Here is an 18,011-nt window from a genome sequence, read left to right as displayed (position 1 = left end):
AAGCTCGGCTTCACAACGACTCAACTTAAAACCACTCATGACACTTGGATGGCGGTATTAAATGCAAGTGTTAAGCGCATACCCGACGATGCCGTACCTCGATTATTATTGTAAAATACCGCGGCAACCTTTCCTCACCCGGAAGTAAAGTTCGGCACGCATCAAAACGCCAATAAAGCACGTATATCATACTAAGGAGTTTACACACCAACTATCCGTAAATTGAGTGACTGACATCCCAGAAACTGAAACCAACTTTTTTGGAAAAAACTGCGTTTTATGTTGGTAATCGGTATGAAATTATCTAAAATAAAATTGAAATGTTTTTTTTTTTTTACATGCCGCCTTGGAACACCCGATTCGGGGTCATCCGCGGTCATAGCGCCGTCATTTTTGTCTCTGGGTGCCATGTATATAAGAAAAAAAACCTACTTTTTCACAAACACAAACCATTTTTCTACACAATAAATCTATGCTGACATTTTGCTGTGGATGGGTGAATATGTAGCAAATCTAGCTACCGCCGGCGTCATTGTTGGCGATCTTGAGTGTTACAATACAGGGATTGTTGATAGACGGCAAAATGTTGAAAGTTTTTTGCAGCTTCAACCACTATAGATATAGCAGTCTTCCAAAGCTCGACTTGATCAGCTTGACAACGACTCAACTTAAAATGACACAGGGTTGGTGTTATTGAGTGGTAAAGTCATACCGACGATGTACCCCATAAAAGTTTCACTGACTGGCCGGCAACTGTGGTAACGTTAACGTTACATGTAACGTTATATGGTAACGTCTTCGGGTGCCATAATAAGTTGCACTTTGGTTGTCCCCTGACTATACTCAAACCGCCTTGTTTTCGTCCAGCGTGCTGAATAAGAAGTTGATGCAAAGAGCGCTAGCTGTCGTCTGTGTGAAACACGGATTGGTGTATAGTTAACCGATTTTTACATAACCAAGAAAATTTGAGCATAAGCAACGGCTACGTTCGCTGCAAGGTCACCGATTAATAGCGGTGGCTATTACATACAAACACATACAACAATCGTCATGCAAAATTGATTTTTACCCTGAGACTTAAAGGTGAAATGCAAAACACACACACACACAAAACCTGGGACTTGATAACTTTATTTCTCGATTAAACTGACTGAACAAGCAAGATATGCCTAAGGAGGTTAAAATTGTAACGTTACCTTATGTCATGGTCATTCCGTTTCTCAAATTATGTGATACTACATGTACAGCGTTGGGCAACGTCAGTCCCATGGAGGTCGGACAACGCCGTCAGGGTAAATGTACACACAAGGAGGTTCTCCGTATAAGCTCCTTGGATAGGTCGGATAAGTGTTTGATAAGGTTCGTGGTCGGCTTGCACATGATAATTAGGCGCGACGTAAAATGTTGCAAAAGTAATCCTTTGAAGTTCGCATGTTGATTATGACTGACAGGCGGCCCGCTTTTGATGTGCGTGGGGGTGGGAATCATCGCAAAGCAACGTAAATGTAGATTTTTTTCATTGCTTGTTTATTAAAAATCATCGAAAAAATAATAATAAAAAGAACACAATACTGGGCTATGAAAAAATGATCGTGCGGTTCAAAACATGTCTAGATCTGTTTTTGCCCTGGATTGACTTGAATTACAGGAAAGATTGTGTGCATACTTTTAGGATTACATGTACATGTGGTATTGTGCACACTGCAGAGGTCAGTATGATCGGCAACTGCGGGTGTCAATCTTTACGATTATGATAACCAGCGATTTCCGTAAAACAAAGTCTTTGCCGTCTTTGGTATACCAAGCAATCGGTCGTCAATGTCAACATGAATTGGATTGAAAAATATTAAAACGGCCGCTAAGGTGCCGCACGCCTGCATCGGTAAAAACTTACGCACGGCAAAAATGTCACCAGCAGAGTGGAATTGAAGTTATTTTCACGAAAGTCCTCCTTCTCTTCATCTAGAATCTTCTCAAGATTGCATTTTATATGACTTAAAATCCTTTACTTTTACAAAAATTGCAGATGTCACAAAAATAAGAAATGTAACGTTACATACTTTTTCCTACTCTCGGTCTTTAAATTTACAAGGGAAATGACAATGCACGCACTCGTTTATCGGCGAGCACAATGTTAGCAATGTGTCGCTACGCCTCCGTGTCTTCGACGATAATTACCGAAGTTCACCTGTTTGTGCAACTATATGCCATTCTTTGGAAAGGGCACAGGAGAAGGAAACACGGTATCCGAGTTGTGTCGAGTAAAGGAGATTTTTATGGATATACTTATGTATACAATTCAATGGACTCTTGTGATGTCGGTGGAACAACTTTACATTGGAAGGCGTATTCGCCGTGCTATTGAATAAATCTCTCATCCCCGTGAATAGACCCCTTTCCAAATACCGGCGCCATTTTGAATCTAGCGCGAGCGCGCGTGGTTCGAGCGCGGGAAAAGTAAACACACGGTAAAGACCACGGCAGCAGTAAAGCTAAACTATGGCGTCCACGATAGAAAGCAGCGTTGAGTCATCTTCGGCGGCGAGATGCTCTCCTCCTCGGTGAAATCCATCGATTTATTTGCATGGCACAGGTAGATGATATTGTTGAGAAACACTTGGACTCGATATCGGCTAGTAAAATTGTGAATTTCTGCTACTTTTCCACAGTTCCTGCCGGGATGTTGAACGCGCGCTACAGTGATAGAATGCCAATATGTTTCCACCGCGTGCTTGTAGTTTCCCTAATAATGTTAGCTAATGTCGAGAAAAATCCCACAAAACATACACTTTACTTGGATTTCAACATGCGCTTGCGAGATGAATGCAAACAAAGCACGGACACTGTAGCCACCGACGATTTCATGTAGCCAAATTACGGATACGAGTGCAGACTTTGCTGATTAGATATGCAAAGAAGTTTCTAATTGAAATGATCCATATGAATTTATTATCTCCTATTTTCAGATTACGTATGTTGCAAATATCGAAAGTTGTTGCAGAAATGCCTCATTAATTATGCAAATAGTGTTCAAATTCACAAAATGTGTGTCTGATAATATTCACCTTTATCTTAAATTTACATGTGTCACTAGCTTAGATATTCAATCATTTGTCACCAATGTATTACAAATTCAAATTGTCATATTTTGCATCATTCATATCAATAAATGTTGCTCTTGAGCCTTGTTACCTTTCTCATGAGAATGCTATACATATCATTTAGCACAATTGAAATATAAATCTTCCTTATTGATTGTACAAATAATGCATCCATTTCGTTGGTCATCATTATGGTCACTTACAGGTCGAAAATTATGAGAATTCATACGTCTCTTCTGAACTTATCCTGTGTCATGGACATGTGCCAACGCATCAACTAAATCAAGTCCTTGACTAAATAAAACACTTTATCCTACCTGGTAGAAACGTAAAGATAGACCATATGAAGGTAAACATTCTGCATTTGCTCACAAATGTTGCCCCTCTAGTTGTATCTGTATAGCCATTCTAACTGCCCTTAGGCGTAACTAACACCAGCTTCGCAGGCACGCTGCGCGTTAGCAGCTTCAGTTATATTTATTATACTGAAGGACCTGTCACACCTAACTTTTGCACATCTAGCTGCAAAAGTGTTCTTTGTATATAGCTATCCAGTGAAGATGCCCCAGGTACAATGAACCTGTAAATACTGTACATAGCGTATGTCTTCTCTGTCATGACCAGTGGAATAACTGAACTGTTTTAAATCACTTTGAATTCACTTTTTCTTCTTTACCCCCTTGGCTTGACTTGCCCACTGATAAATGATTGTGGTAACACGAAGTTGTTTGTGACACAGAAACCCATTTCTGTGATGTTCCCAGCGGAGGCCTGTCTGGAAGGTCAATCTGTCTGACCAGCTGCACCCTGGGATAGGGGAGGATCCTGGGTAGAAGGTCAAACTCAGGGTGCTCTCCTAGGGAGGACAATGTTAATGGTGTGGAAAGGGGCAGGAGCCAGAAAATGGAAATTGTCACTATCCAGGTTGTAAGGTCGTGAAGTTGTCCCTTTGGCTTCCTTTCGTAAATCAAGAACATTGTGGATTTTTGTGTGGCTTTGGCAATGTTGCACTCTGCCTCTCACCACATCTGGTTCAAGTTCTGTGGAGCCAGCGGCCAGAGTTTGCACACAGGCCTGGTCCCATTGTCCTATCGCAGGGGATGTAAAGGGGCCTCCTCATTTCCTTTATAATTGGCTTGATTATATGCTAGGTTTATCTCTTTCTGACAATATCAGTCATTTCTGCTGCAAAATTTTTCTACTACCTACGCGAAAATGCAAAATTTTGGCGTGAAAATTATGATTTTTTTCTTCTAATTTACCAAAATTAGAGAGATTGAAATAACAAAACTCAGTTGGTCTTGTAGCAGAAGGGATATGCTTTCATCCCATACACAGTTGATCTGAAAGAGATGATACCTAGAGGTTGGGCAGCCTTGAATTCAAACCCCAAATAAACTGGGGTGTGCTCCCTTAATCTCTGTCCTAAGAGCTATCTGCCATGGACTCAAGTATCTTGATCATAGCCATCAGAAGTAAAAACTGGAAGTTATACTGCAGTACCTTAGAAAGCCACTGGAAGCCCATCATCGAACTTGACCTTTGTTTATTCAACCCCTACCCACCTACCAAATATCATAAGGATCTATCCACAGCTTCTCAAGTTGTGCTATCCACAGACACACACACACTGACACACAAAAGGCACCTAGAACATACATGTAGCCTTTAAGCTAATAAGGGGTGACAGAAACAGGTACTTACAGATGGTCTTTATGTGATGTTGTGCCAATTTTTGGTGGAAAAATTGATTTGTTATGGAGTGTGCTGGTGGAAAATTCAATTTAGTACTTTGGAGTCTTTAGTAAGTCCCAGGAGGACTGACATGTACAATGTGAAATTAGAATGCTACACCTTTGCTTGTCAATGTAGCTCAAAGCCATTCTATCCTAGCTCTAGATTACTGTACTTCACTGTTACTTTATGTTCACTCTTTTCACGGTCACCTCTGTACCGTGAAATTATCATCACTGTGAAAAACCTGTTATAGTTATTTATGACTCCTATCACTTAGCTTGCCGCCATCATTAAGTTAAAGTTCAGTGAAAATATAAATTTTCCTTACACAGTGAAATTTCGCTACTGTGAAGATAAAGTGAACTACAGTACCACCGACCCCCAAAAGTGGAGAACAGAGGCTAGATTGTCTCATACTCATCTCCTCAGCTCCCTCTAACGTCTTATGGCATGCAGTGTCTTTCCTTGGCCCACTTCCAACATTCCTTGTCCTGCAGGGTTGCCTGAAAGTGTTGCTTGTGTCTATCAGTCCTGACTTTTCACCTGGTCCAGTCAGTTCCTATGGCTGAGGGACCACTGAAGCCTGTTTCTACTGATGGCTGCAGACATCTGTCAGTATCAGGTTCAGAGACAATGACACGGCTTCTTCATGTGGTGATAGTTAGCTGTGAAAGTGGCATCCCGAATGGGCTAGGCTAGCGCAGACAGGAGATAGGTTATGGGTTTGATTCCTGGCATTCCTGGCTAGATGTTGTGTCCTTTGGGAAGGCCCTTTACACGACGTTCCTCACTCCACCCAGGTGTAAAAATACCTTTTTTTAAATGAACCTGACTTTGGTTTGGGGGCAAAAAGGCAGTGGAAGGATAGAGATGACCTTCCAATACCGTGCAGTAGACACAGTGGATTACAACCCACTGTCGTCCCTACGGTCTTAAAAAGGCTATGACCATGTTTACCTTTACCTTTAGTTACCTACATGTATAGGGTAGTGGAGGTCAAGTTTGAGAATTGGCAGGGGAGAGACTGGACAATCATACTGTATGTACAAACTAAGGTTAGCCGATAAAGAAGAAAAGTCCCCAACCAAGTACTTTTTCTTTTTTATCGTAAGAAATTTTTTTTGTGCAATTTAAAAAGCTAGGACTTATGTGCTTGGTGTTGATCTTGTCAGCATCTGTAAAACCACATTAATAAAATTAAAGTGAATCTAGTATCTCGAAAAGCACTGTCTTTAGTCCTTACAAGCATAATTGTATTCATCAAAGAACAGTTACTGATCAGACATGTGTAACAGCTGCATATTGTATCTTGTCACTCTTAGATGGAGCAATGACTGTGCAAACTACAATCAGTGAGATTGAAACTGATAGGAATATCACAAACAGTTAGTAGATAAAAACCTTTTGAAGGGGTTACATCTTAAGTAGGCAAAATATCTCAGGATCAAATGACATCAGCCGCTTTCAACTTTCTACACCTTCAAAAGTTGACAGCAAATGCAGCATTTTCTGCATGATTTCACATCCTAGCTGGCCCCTGGTCACTTAGTATGGTTACCTGTGGCACAATACTGCATGTGGTTGTTGTCATGTATAATGGACAGTGTCACCACTATTCAACCTGACGCCTACTAAACTTACAAAAACATGGAGCCAAAACCACAAGGGTTGAAGTTCACAAGATAATCCTCATTACACCATTCTGTAACTCCCTGGAGACATGAACTATTTGCTTCAGGTGTTAAGATTCATGGGCAGTCATGGCAAAGGTTTTTATGTGGTTTTGAGATCTGTATCTTTCCCAAGACCCCTTCTCACACATGTGCAATAAGTCGCTCTTAATCTTACACCAATGATTCATTGTACACCTAGCGTCTTACTGGCTGACTTGGAGGAAGTGTCACTGAATTTACCAGTCAAATTTCCTACTACAGGAAACTGCTGAGGTGGTTTCTATTTAACCTGGCAGGCTAAAACCCTTATTTTGCCGGTTAATTTGCATTCATATTGGGCTAAGATAGATTGGCCGGGTAAATCTTTAGATTAATTCAACCGGCTATGATAGGCTTAATATGAACATGGCTTTGTCTAGGCATATACATCCCTTGGTTCAAGTGCTCCTTCCAATAACCTAAGCCTGATGAATCTTCTACCAAGACTTCACTGTTATCATCTTCACTTAACACAAGTCAGATATCAGACATTAGATGCTCATTCTGTATATAAGAAACCTGGCATAGAACTACATTGTATGAAGAGACCTTTATTTTAGAGGTAAAGAAAGAAACTGTAGTAACAGTGCCAATCAAGCTGTTCTTATTTATACCCTAGGGTTTCCTGAGCTCAAACATTTAATCCCTCATTTTAATCCTATCAAAGGGTGGTTGAACTTGCCTATCCACATCTGGACAGTGTCTGCTGGTTGTACAGTTTCTCCATTGACATTTGCGATTCGGTTTGTGATTTATATTCAAGACACACTGGGGTCTTCCAGCTTTGACATCACATGGGAGAACCTGTTTGTCTTGACTGAGTTCTTCAGCCATGAAAGGAGGGATGTTAATTTCTGGTATGGGCCAGTGTCTGGTATTAAAATCAATAATTGAGTTTAAAAAATTGTCCCAGATTGTGTGTCAGGGGACATTATGGCACCATCAAATGATTTTTACCTGACAACCATGTAATCATTAGGAAAATTACCTGTTGTTAAAGAATAACTATACCTTGAGAAAGACAAATTTGATGCAGATACATGATTTGTATTGTTTGCCTTTATAGGGTTAATCAAGGTGGTTTAAATTAAACCTCCTTGGTACGTTGATGAAGGTTAGACCTTAACCTCCTTGGGTTAAGGTAATATATTATCCACAGTGTAGAATCATGTACTGTACTACATGTACTGTATAAGGAAATTTTATTGCAACTAAAATTGTACCACTATTTTCATATCTCCAGGCTGTGTGTCCTTGCCTCCCAGACCCAGAAATGGTTCCATCATCGGTAACGACACGTCCATGGGGTCCAGGATAGTCTACAGGTGTGACACGGGGTATGAACTGGACGGGCTGCCGTACAGGGAGTGTCTCCTGGACACCTCGTGGTCGGGGGAAGCAGCAGGGTGTAAAAGTAGGTACTGCATTTGGTTTAGTCCAGGGGAGCTTTTATATAGGAGGTGAAAACAAAGTGACTAAAATGTATTCTTTACTTCTTACCAGAAAGTACAATATATTTTACATATCATCTGTGTATGCTGTACATCACTGTACGTTGATATTATGAGGCACGGAAAATTGTGATTTGCCAAAAAAAAAGTTCAAATCCAAGCAAGAATTGGGCAGTTTTCATATATATACCTGCTGAAGTTTGGCTATTCTTTTGTACTCATTGTACCAGCATATGTTCCTGTACATGTACATGTATTTGTGTCCAACCAGTACCTTTATTTACAGTAAGTCACTGATTTTTCTGGCCATCACTTTAAGCACTGCCTTTCTACAATTAAGAAAGATCGTGTGGTCCCCCTCCAAGTGTCTTCTGGGGAAGGCCTGTCGGTGCCAGTGGTTACAGGTACCAGGATACCGTGCGCTACCGCTGTAACCATGGCTACCAACTGGACAAGGACACCATGCTCACCTGCGGTCCTGAAGGACTCTGGGAAGGAGATCGCCCCACATGTCTTGGTAGGTCTATAAGTGAATTGCTACACGTTATCTTTACTGAATTTATTTAATGAATAAAGGAGGTATACAGTTTGTGGCGCGTCTGTCTGTGTGTGTGTCTATTTGTGTTTTAGTCAGCATAAGTCAAGAAACTCTGGATGGATTATGATCATATTTGGTACGTGGGTATGTCTTGGAAAGACGATCAAGGTCAATTTCGGGCCCCCTAGTATGTGACCTTGGTACTGCAGCAGAACTTTGTCCTGGTTTTTGTATCTTTTGTCCTGGACGTGCTATGGTCTTGTTAGGATACTATGAATTTTTTCTGGTCTGCTATTTTGTGTGCAAAGTATATTGTACTTCAGCTGTGAAGATCTAAGTGTTCTTCATTTTCATAGCACCAAAAACCCCATCTTCAACTTCTTGGTTGGTCTATTTGTAAGTCCTGTCCAATTAATTCAGATTAATGTTAAGGGTAATCAATGTGGCTCGGAAAATATGGGAAGATAATGTCAGAGAATGGACAGGCGCCAGTCATGATACTGTCTAAGTGAAACTCTAAGAAAAACAAGAAGAGTGGAGAAAACTGGTTGCCAGATCTTCTGTAGTGCCCCAACGGTCAAATAGTTAGTAATAGTAAAAGAATAAGAATGTGGCTCACTTGTAATATTTAGCTACTATGTTCATATACCAGTACATGTGAACATGTTATAGTACAGTGAGGTATTGTTCTGGAAGATTCTAGCTGAGTGGAAAGTTGTTCACATGTTCCATACCTGTAGATGTGGATGAGTGTGCAGCTGATGACCTCCACACATGCTCTGCCCATGCCGACTGCACCAACACACCTGGAGACTACACCTGTGAGTGCAGACTGGGCTTCACCGGGGATGGACGCACCTGTAAAGGTAGGTAGTTTTAATACTAGTTTCATGAAACTTTCACCTGCCTCAAGCTGACTTCACAAAACAGAAGTTTTCCCTACACAAATTGTAGTACTCTTAAAATGATTGTCAAGTTTCAGTAGTTTTGTCAGTCTCGTCAGCTAGGGTGAAACTTTCACTCAAGCTGACTTCACTAGACAGAAGTGTTTCATCCATGAATTGTAGTATCTTAACCTTTGGGACACTGAAGAAGCCCTTTGGCAGCAAATTCTCGATTCCCGAGTAAGGCAGCTGGGAGAAGGTTAAAATGAATGTTACTCTCCAAGCAGAGAAAGGGTTCCGGCAGGTTTTTGACGTGTTTTTAGGCATTTTTGTCGGGCTTTCTACTTTGTCATTTTTTTTCTCCAGCCAACGACAAAGTAGAAAGCCCGACAAAAACGCCTGAAAACACGTCAAAAACCTGCCGGAACCCATCCTCTGCATGGAGAGTAGAATGTCACATTAGATCCCAGAATTTTTGATATGGCAAAGTTTTAACCTTCTTGAGGTACACTGGCTATGACCTACTACTGTGTATACCAGGCGAGTGACAATACTCATTTTCCTACACAGTGGTAACCTGTGACCCACCATCTGAACTCCCCAATGGTCGTATATCAGGGAGCAGCTATGAGTTTAACCACACCCTGGAGTACAAGTGCAACACAGGTCAGTCTTCTGTACATTGATTTATCACAGTAATGAGTTTCTGCATGCTTTTACATCATGTTCATTAAGTATATGTTTGTGGACAGGATTTTTATATGACTGTCACAATAGATTTGTCAAACACAGGTTGGAAAAGTCACAAAGTTTATAGCTACTGTACAAGACTTTGCTGATGAATCACAATGAATGCCATTATGTAGAGGTGTCTACTAGGTAAACTGATGTTTAGTATTTGTTAAAGTTTTTAACAATTAATGACTTTTTGATTTTCTTTTGTCTGACAGGTTACGTTCTGAATGGCACAGATGAACGGACCTGTCTAGCTTTGGGAGAGTGGAGCGACAAGATCCCCTTCTGCCAGCCTGTCAACTGTGGACAACCAGACAGTATTGAGAATGGGATCATGATCGGCATCTTCTTAACCTATCAGAGCAGCGTCCAGTACCACTGCGAGCAGGGATACACACTGGTTGGGGCGAGCTCGAGAGTTTGTCAAGCCAACGGACGTTGGGGCGGGGATGCGCCGTACTGTGAACGGATTTCCTGCGGATCACCTCGGAAAGTCGAGCATAGTTTTCTCTTCTCTGACGGTGACTACAAGTATGGAAGCGTTGTGTCATTTGCGTGTGACAAGGGATTTGATCTGGAGGGGACAGCTTCACAGATGTGTCAGGCGAACGGGACATGGAGCGGCGAGGCTCCCAAATGTGAGCGTATCTCCTGTGGTCAACCAGCGGAAATACAGCATGGTTCACTGACAGTAGGTGATGTGAGATACGAGAGCATTGTTCAGTACGACTGTGACGTAGGACATATCTTGATCGGGAATGACACACGGACGTGTGACTCTGATGGTCTCTGGAAATCAGGCCCGCCACAGTGTACTCCCATCAGATGTGATCACCCCCCCAAGATCACACACGGTATCATCATATCCAGCTCCGATATCAGCGTGTACGAGAGCGTGATCACCTACAACTGTGAACCAGGGTACGTCATACAGGGAGAAAGCAACATGACATGTCTAGCTGATGGTTCCTGGTCAGGTCAACCCCCAACCTGTGTGGCCATCAGTTGTGGCACCCCTCTGGAGTTCCCACATGCCAAGGCAGTTGGCGAGATCTACACCTTCAAGAGTAAAGTGCAATATGTCTGCGAACCTGGTTATGAAAGTGATAGACCGGCAGATTCAACTTGCATGGCCAACAAAAGCTGGTCGGTGCCAGTGGTTAACTGTAATCCTGTATCATGCGGCAAGCCGGACGATGTGGAAAATGCTTTTGTCAAAGGAAGCAGCTTCACATACAGAAGTATCATCACATACCACTGCATTGAGGGCTATGTTCTTGTAGGGGAAGGGATACAAGAGTGCCAGGCAAACCGCTCGTGGAATGGAGCTACGCCGCATTGCGAGAGGGCTCCATGCAAGCCCCCACCTGCTCTGAAGTATGGGCAGCCGTTAGCTCTTAATCTGAAATACGGAGACACTGTACAATACGACTGTGACAAAGGGTTTGAACTGGTGAGCACTGGTAGGAGGAAATGTCTGGCAGATGGGACATGGAGTGAAGAGGAGGTGCAGTGTGAGCCGGTGCAATGTAGCGTGCCATCTCTTCACCATGGCTCAATCCATGGAGCAGACTTCCACTATGGCGAAACTGTCAGGTTCAAGTGCAACGAAGGGTACGTCCTAGACGGTGCTGAGGCAGCGACATGTGAAGCTGATAGAAGTTGGAGTCATGCACTACCCTCCTGCCAACCAGTGTCATGTGGCAGGCCTGCGTTGGTCGGGAATGGGACGCTTATTGGGGGAAACTTTGACTTCCAAGGTGAAGTGACGTACACATGTGACAAAGGATATTATCTCGTGGGAAACTCCAGGCGCAGATGTTTGGCAAACAAGACCTGGAGTGGCAAAACGCCAGACTGTGAGCCTGTATCATGTGGGAATCCTCCCAAACTACAGTATGGATCAAACAAAGCTCCGAACATTCACTATAAAGGTGTTGTGCAGTACAGATGTTACCTGGGTTGGACACTGAAAGGAGGAAGCAGTCAGACTTGCTTGTCTGATGGAAGGTGGTCGGGTAGTCCACCTATCTGTGAGCCAGTATCATGCGGAGAACCCCCTACAGTGGAAAATGGAGTCGTGAAGGGTACAAATTTCTCCTACACAAGTGTGGTTAGGTATGAGTGTGATCATGGATATGAACTGCAAGGAAATGGCACCAGGGCATGCCTAGCAGAAGGGGAGTGGTCCCAGTCAAATGCCCTCTGCAGAGCTATCTCGTGTGGGCTGCCACCAACTGTAGACAACGGGAGATTCGTGGGAAACAACTTCACCTATGGACGGTCAGTATTATACAAGTGTGATGAAGGATATGAGCTGGCAAAGAATTCAAAGAACCTAACCTGGTGCAGTGCAGACGGACTGTGGACATATGATGAGTCTGATGAAACTGATAAACCACCTACCTGCCAGCCCGTCTCCTGCAAACACCCACCCAGCGTTGACAACGGACTCATTGGAATCAGCGACTTCAAGTTCCAGAGTGTTATTCATTACAAGTGTAACACTGGTTATGTCTTGAAAGGGGCGTCCGAGAGAACTTGCCAAGCAAACAGGACATGGAGTGGAGCGGAGCCAAAGTGTGACCCAGTGTACTGTGGCAGTCCTCCCAACATTACCAATGGCCTGGTACAGGGGCAGTACTTCTACTACCTTGGTTTTGTGAAGTACAGCTGTAGGTTGGGGTACAGGCTGGAGGGTGAGAAGGAGAAATATCACTGTCAAGATGACGGCACCTGGGAGGAACCGCCTCCAACCTGCAGCCCTGTGTCATGCGGTCAGCCTGACAACATTGACAATGGCCGAATAGATGGACAGAACTTCACTTACGGTGGTGTAGTGTCCTATCATTGTGAAGATGGACACAAACTTCAAGGCATTGGAACAAGGGTGTGTCTTGATAGCGGGTCTTGGAACGGAACTTCGCCTTTGTGTGAACCCGTGTCTTGTGGAAAACCAGCGGAAATCCTGTATGGCAGTGCAGATGGAACAAATTTCAGGTACAAGAGCACTGTGATTTATTCTTGCACCCCCGGGTATGAACTCAAGGGAGCGAATGAGCGTATGTGCCAAGCGGACAAGACCTGGCATGGTGAGGAACCGACTTGTGAGCCAGTCAGCTGTCCTGAACCCCCAGAAATTGACCATGGGAGTAAATCAGGGGGTAGTTACATATTTGGCAGCAATGTCACATACACGTGTGATGTCGGGTACAAACTTACAGGGACAGGTAATGCTACCTGCCAAGAGGACAGGACCTGGAGCCATCCGTTACCCAAGTGTGTCATCGTCTCCTGTGTGGTGCCAGACCCCATCACAAACGGGGGTGTGGTTGGCTCTGAGTACACATACGGCAGCACTATACAGTACCAGTGTGAGGAGGGGTACCTCCTGCAAGGGGGCTCCAAACGGACCTGCCAGGAGGATGGGACGTGGAATGTCCCCCCTCCCTCGTGCGTGCCCATCCTCTGCATCCCTCCCATACACATCATGGCTGGCGTGATCACGGGTCAGGACCACACCTTTGGTAGCATCATCCAGTACAGCTGCAAGGTGGGGTACGAGCTGCAAGGGCAAAGGGAGAGGCGGTGTCAAGCCAACGCCTCCTGGTCCGGAAGAGCGCCACAGTGCAGACCAGTATCATGTGGACAACCTGATACTGTAGAAAATGGAAAAGTTAAAGCAAATTTTGGGCTTATATACAACAGTGTTGTAGAATATTCCTGTGATGAGGGATTTGTGCTATCAGGAAATGGTAGCCGAGTTTGTCAAGCTGAGGGTTTATGGAGCGGGGAGAACCCAATATGCAAACCCAAACGCTGCCCTGTGCCTAGCAATCTGAAGAATGGGAAAATGAAAGGTATACGCTACTATTTTGGACAGTCTGTGCAGTATTCATGTAATAAAGGTTACATCTTGCATGGTTCTGTGTCGAGAACTTGCCAGGCAGATGGCGTGTGGAGTAGCTCAGAACCAGTGTGTAAGAAAGTGGCTTGTGGGGCTCCTAAGGACATTAGTAATGGACACACCTTTGGACAAAGATACCTGTTTGAAGACACAATAACGTACGTATGCAACAGAGGATACACACGAGATGGTGTGTTGACGAGAGTGTGCCAAGCCAATGGACAGTGGAGTGATACAAGTCCTACATGTAAACCAGTTGAATGTAACATCCCAAGCAAAATTCTGTACGGAAAAGTGATATACGATAGTTTTACTTACAGAAGCATTGCCAGCTATCAATGTGACCCTGGGTTTGTCTTGGAAGGTATTAGTGAGATAATGTGTGAACATGATGGCTCGTGGAAGGACAAGGTACCCTCATGTGCACCTGTATCCTGTGGAAATCCTCCTACAGTACTGAACTCAGTAAGGACAGGGGGCAACTACACCTTTGGCAACACTGTAGCCTACACATGTAAGGAAGGATACAGACTGCGAGGGAGTCAACAAGTTGTTTGTAAAGAGGATGCGACATGGAAGGGAACAGATGGTGAAACGTTTTGTGAACTCATCATTTGTCCAACCCCTGTAGACATTCAGAATGCAGAGCTCACTGGACTAGATTATCAGTATGGAAGCATCATTCAATATAAATGCTTACCAGGTTTTGAGCCTGTTGTGGTCGGTGATAACACCAGGAGATGTGAAAAAGATGGACAATGGAGTGAAAGCAGTTTTCAGTGCAGGCCCATATCTTGTGGTTCTCCAAAGCCCATAGAAAATGGCAGCATAACAATTTCAAACACTTTGTACCAAGGAGAGATCAGGTATTCGTGCAACACAGGTTATAGACTAGAGGGAGGGGATGTACGAGTTTGCCAAGCGGACAGGACATGGAGTGGAACTTCTCCCCAGTGTTTACCTGTGAGCTGCCCCTCTCCACAGTCTGTCACCAATGGTAAAGTCCACTTCGGCCAGCTGACCTATCTCCAAACCATCTCTTACACTTGTGATCTCGGTTACGAGCTAACTGGAGAGGTTACAAGAACCTGCCAGGCTGATCAGACTTGGAGTGGACTTCCCCCAACATGCAGACCTGTTAACTGTGGCCAGCCAGGTTCCATAGCAAATGGTGAAGTACAGGGGAACGATTTCACATACCAGCAGTCTGTGGTGTATACCTGTAACAAGGGATACAAACTGAAAGGAGCTGCCAGAAGAACATGTGGAGAGGACAGACAGTGGAGTGATGGGGAGCCTCAGTGTCTTGCCGTCAGTTGTGGCCAACCTGAAGCTCTCACCAACGGTCTCATCAGAGGCACGGACTTCACATATGGAAACTCAGTGTCCTACGGTTGTACCTCAGGGTTTGAACTTCATGGACCTGAGACTAGACGATGCCAAGCAGATCAAACCTGGAGTGGACAGCCTCCTACCTGCGCCCCTGTAAACTGTGGACAGCCAGGTGATGTTCTGAATGGTTACCTTAAAGGGTCTGACTTCACTTTCCAGCAGTCGGTGGTTTACTATTGTATGGAAGGTTACAACCTTATTGGAGAGGCAAGACGGACGTGTAGGGAAGACAGAAAATGGAGTGGGGAGGAGCCACAGTGTTCGCCTGTGAGCTGTGGGCAGCCTGGAAGTATTACACACGGCAGACTGGAGGGAAGGGACTTCACATACAATCAAACGGTGACGTACAGGTGTGATGTAGGGTTTGAACTCCATGGAGCCAAACAAAGGAGATGTCTAGCAAACAGAACGTGGAGTGGACAGACCCCCAGTTGTGACCCCGTCAGCTGTGGACAGCCAGGTTCCGTCACTAACAGTGAGATCCAAGGCTCAACTTTCACCTACCTAGAGTCTCTGACGTATGTTTGCAACAAGGGATATGAAATGGTTGGGGAAGCTAAACGGACATGCCAGGAGGACAGGACATGGAGTGGGGTGGAACCCAGCTGTGTTGCTGTCACCTGTGGTGAACCTGACGCTCTTTTACATGGTACTCTACAAGGCACTGACTTCACTTATGGAAAGACAGTGAGCTACAAATGTAACACAGGTTACCAGCTTCAAGGACTGGACCAAAGAACCTGCCAGGCTGATAAGATGTGGAGTGGGGAAGTACCAACGTGTACCCCAGTTAGCTGTGGGCAGCCTGAACCTGTTCTCCATGGCATCGTCAACGGTTCAGACTTTACTTACCAACAGACTGTAGTCTACCGTTGCAGGGAAGGGTATGATCTGGTGGGAGAAGCCAATCGTATTTGTGGTGCCGACAAACGTTGGAGCGGAGTAGAGCCCAAATGTGAACCTGTCCAGTGTGGCAAACCTCAGTCTATTCCTGATGGTCTCTTGGTAGGAGAAGACTTCTCGTATGGGAAAACTGTAACATTCAAATGTAACTCAGGATTCGAGCTGGATGGACATTATAGAAGGATCTGCCAGGCTAATAAAACATGGAGTGGACTTTCTCCCACCTGCAGTCCTGTTAACTGTGGTCAACCAAAGCCAGTCAGTAATGCCATGTTCAACGGTTCAGTATTTACCTACAGGCAAACTGTGGCGTACAAGTGTAACAATGGGTATGAGCTGCTGGGTGATGCAAAACGAATTTGTGGAGAAGACAGAGAGTGGAGCGGGAAGGAACCAAAGTGCAAAGCTATCAGTTGTGGTCAGCCTGAAGATGTTGCCCATGCTACTATGGAAGGCACTGACTTTACATATGGAAAGTCTGTAACATACAAGTGTGAGGAAGGTTTTAAACTCCTTGGACTTGAGGTCAGAACATGCCAAGCTAACAGAACTTGGAGCAGCGTTAAACCAGAGTGTCTGCCTCTTCACTGCCCCCCTCCCACAGCAATCACTAATGGAACAGTACTCGGGAGTGACTTCACTTACAGACAGACTGTGCGCTATGTGTGTGACTCTGGCTTCGAGCTGAAGGGAAACCAGGAAAGACTTTGCCAAGCAGACCAAACCTGGAGGGGAGAGCTGCCAGAGTGTGTGCCTGTGGACTGCGGCAAGCCTGAAACTCTACCAAACGGCCAGTATACAGGCAGTGACTTCAAATATCAGCAGAAGATTGTATACACATGTAATGAAGGATACAGGCTGTTAGGTAAGGCAGAGAAAGTGTGCCAATCCAACCGTGAGTGGACAACAGGTCTTCCGCAGTGCGTCCTCATTACCTGCGATACTGTAGGCCCCTTCACAAATGGTGTCATCATAGGCAATAACTTTACATACAGTCAGAATATCCAGTTCCAGTGTAACAGTGGGTATGAGCTGCAGGGTGTTTCTGAACGGACGTGTCAGGCCGATGGCTTGTGGAGTGGCACACAACCTGCGTGTGTCCCCGTTAGCTGTGGTGCACCCCCACAGCTTCTCCATGGGTTTGTGAATGGAACAGAGCACACCTACAAGCAGAACGTGGTGTATACCTGTGATACAGGGTATGTCATGGAAGGGGGTGCTCAACTTCAGTGCCAAGCTGATAAAACGTGGAGTGGAACAGCACCCATATGTAAAAGTAAGTGTGAAATGGTCACTCATGTTCAGTCAATGCTGCAAAGTTATTGTGTATCCGTGAATAGTTTCATCAGGTTGAAGTTACAGACACTATAATGTAGTTACAGACACATTTTCCAGAAGAGAAAGACTGCATTGTGTATTACATAGTTATACATAGCTGTGTTATTAAATAGTTCACAAATTTAAGAACTGCCCTTGACAACGCTGGCAACATGTAGTGTAACATTACATGTCTTTTTCACATACATGTACATGTAAAGATGATCTGACATTGCATGTAGTTTGTGATGATGCCAGTTAACTGGCATAAACAGTTATGCCCATCAGAATACAGCTTTATGGTTAGTAGAAGTTTTTAAGCCTGGACCATGAG

General features: G+C 44.3%; 1 protein-coding gene across 4 annotated transcripts in view; it reads left to right on the top strand.

Annotated features, from left to right (window-relative positions):
- The window catches only part of LOC136445422 (sushi, von Willebrand factor type A, EGF and pentraxin domain-containing protein 1-like), a 39,726-nt gene that overhangs the window by 16,458 nt on the left and 5,257 nt on the right, over positions 1–18,011 (top strand). For all 4 annotated transcript variants that reach the window (XM_066443428.1, XM_066443427.1, XM_066443429.1 and 1 more), the window contains exons 4-8: positions 7,794–7,964; positions 8,342–8,518; positions 9,280–9,405; positions 9,994–10,089; positions 10,374–17,636. In XM_066443428.1, the coding sequence (XP_066299525.1) occupies positions 7,794–7,964; positions 8,342–8,518; positions 9,280–9,405; positions 9,994–10,089; positions 10,374–17,636 (7,833 nt within the window). The remainder of the gene's footprint in view (positions 1–7,793; positions 7,965–8,341; positions 8,519–9,279; positions 9,406–9,993; positions 10,090–10,373; positions 17,637–18,011) is intronic.

This window comes from Branchiostoma lanceolatum, chromosome 11 (genome assembly GCF_035083965.1).
Source record: "Branchiostoma lanceolatum isolate klBraLanc5 chromosome 11, klBraLanc5.hap2, whole genome shotgun sequence".
In the NCBI taxonomy this organism is placed as follows: Eukaryota; Metazoa; Chordata; class Leptocardii; order Amphioxiformes; family Branchiostomatidae; genus Branchiostoma; species Branchiostoma lanceolatum.
Note: the sequence above shows the minus strand (reverse complement) of the source record. Positions and strands in the feature narration are given on the sequence as shown.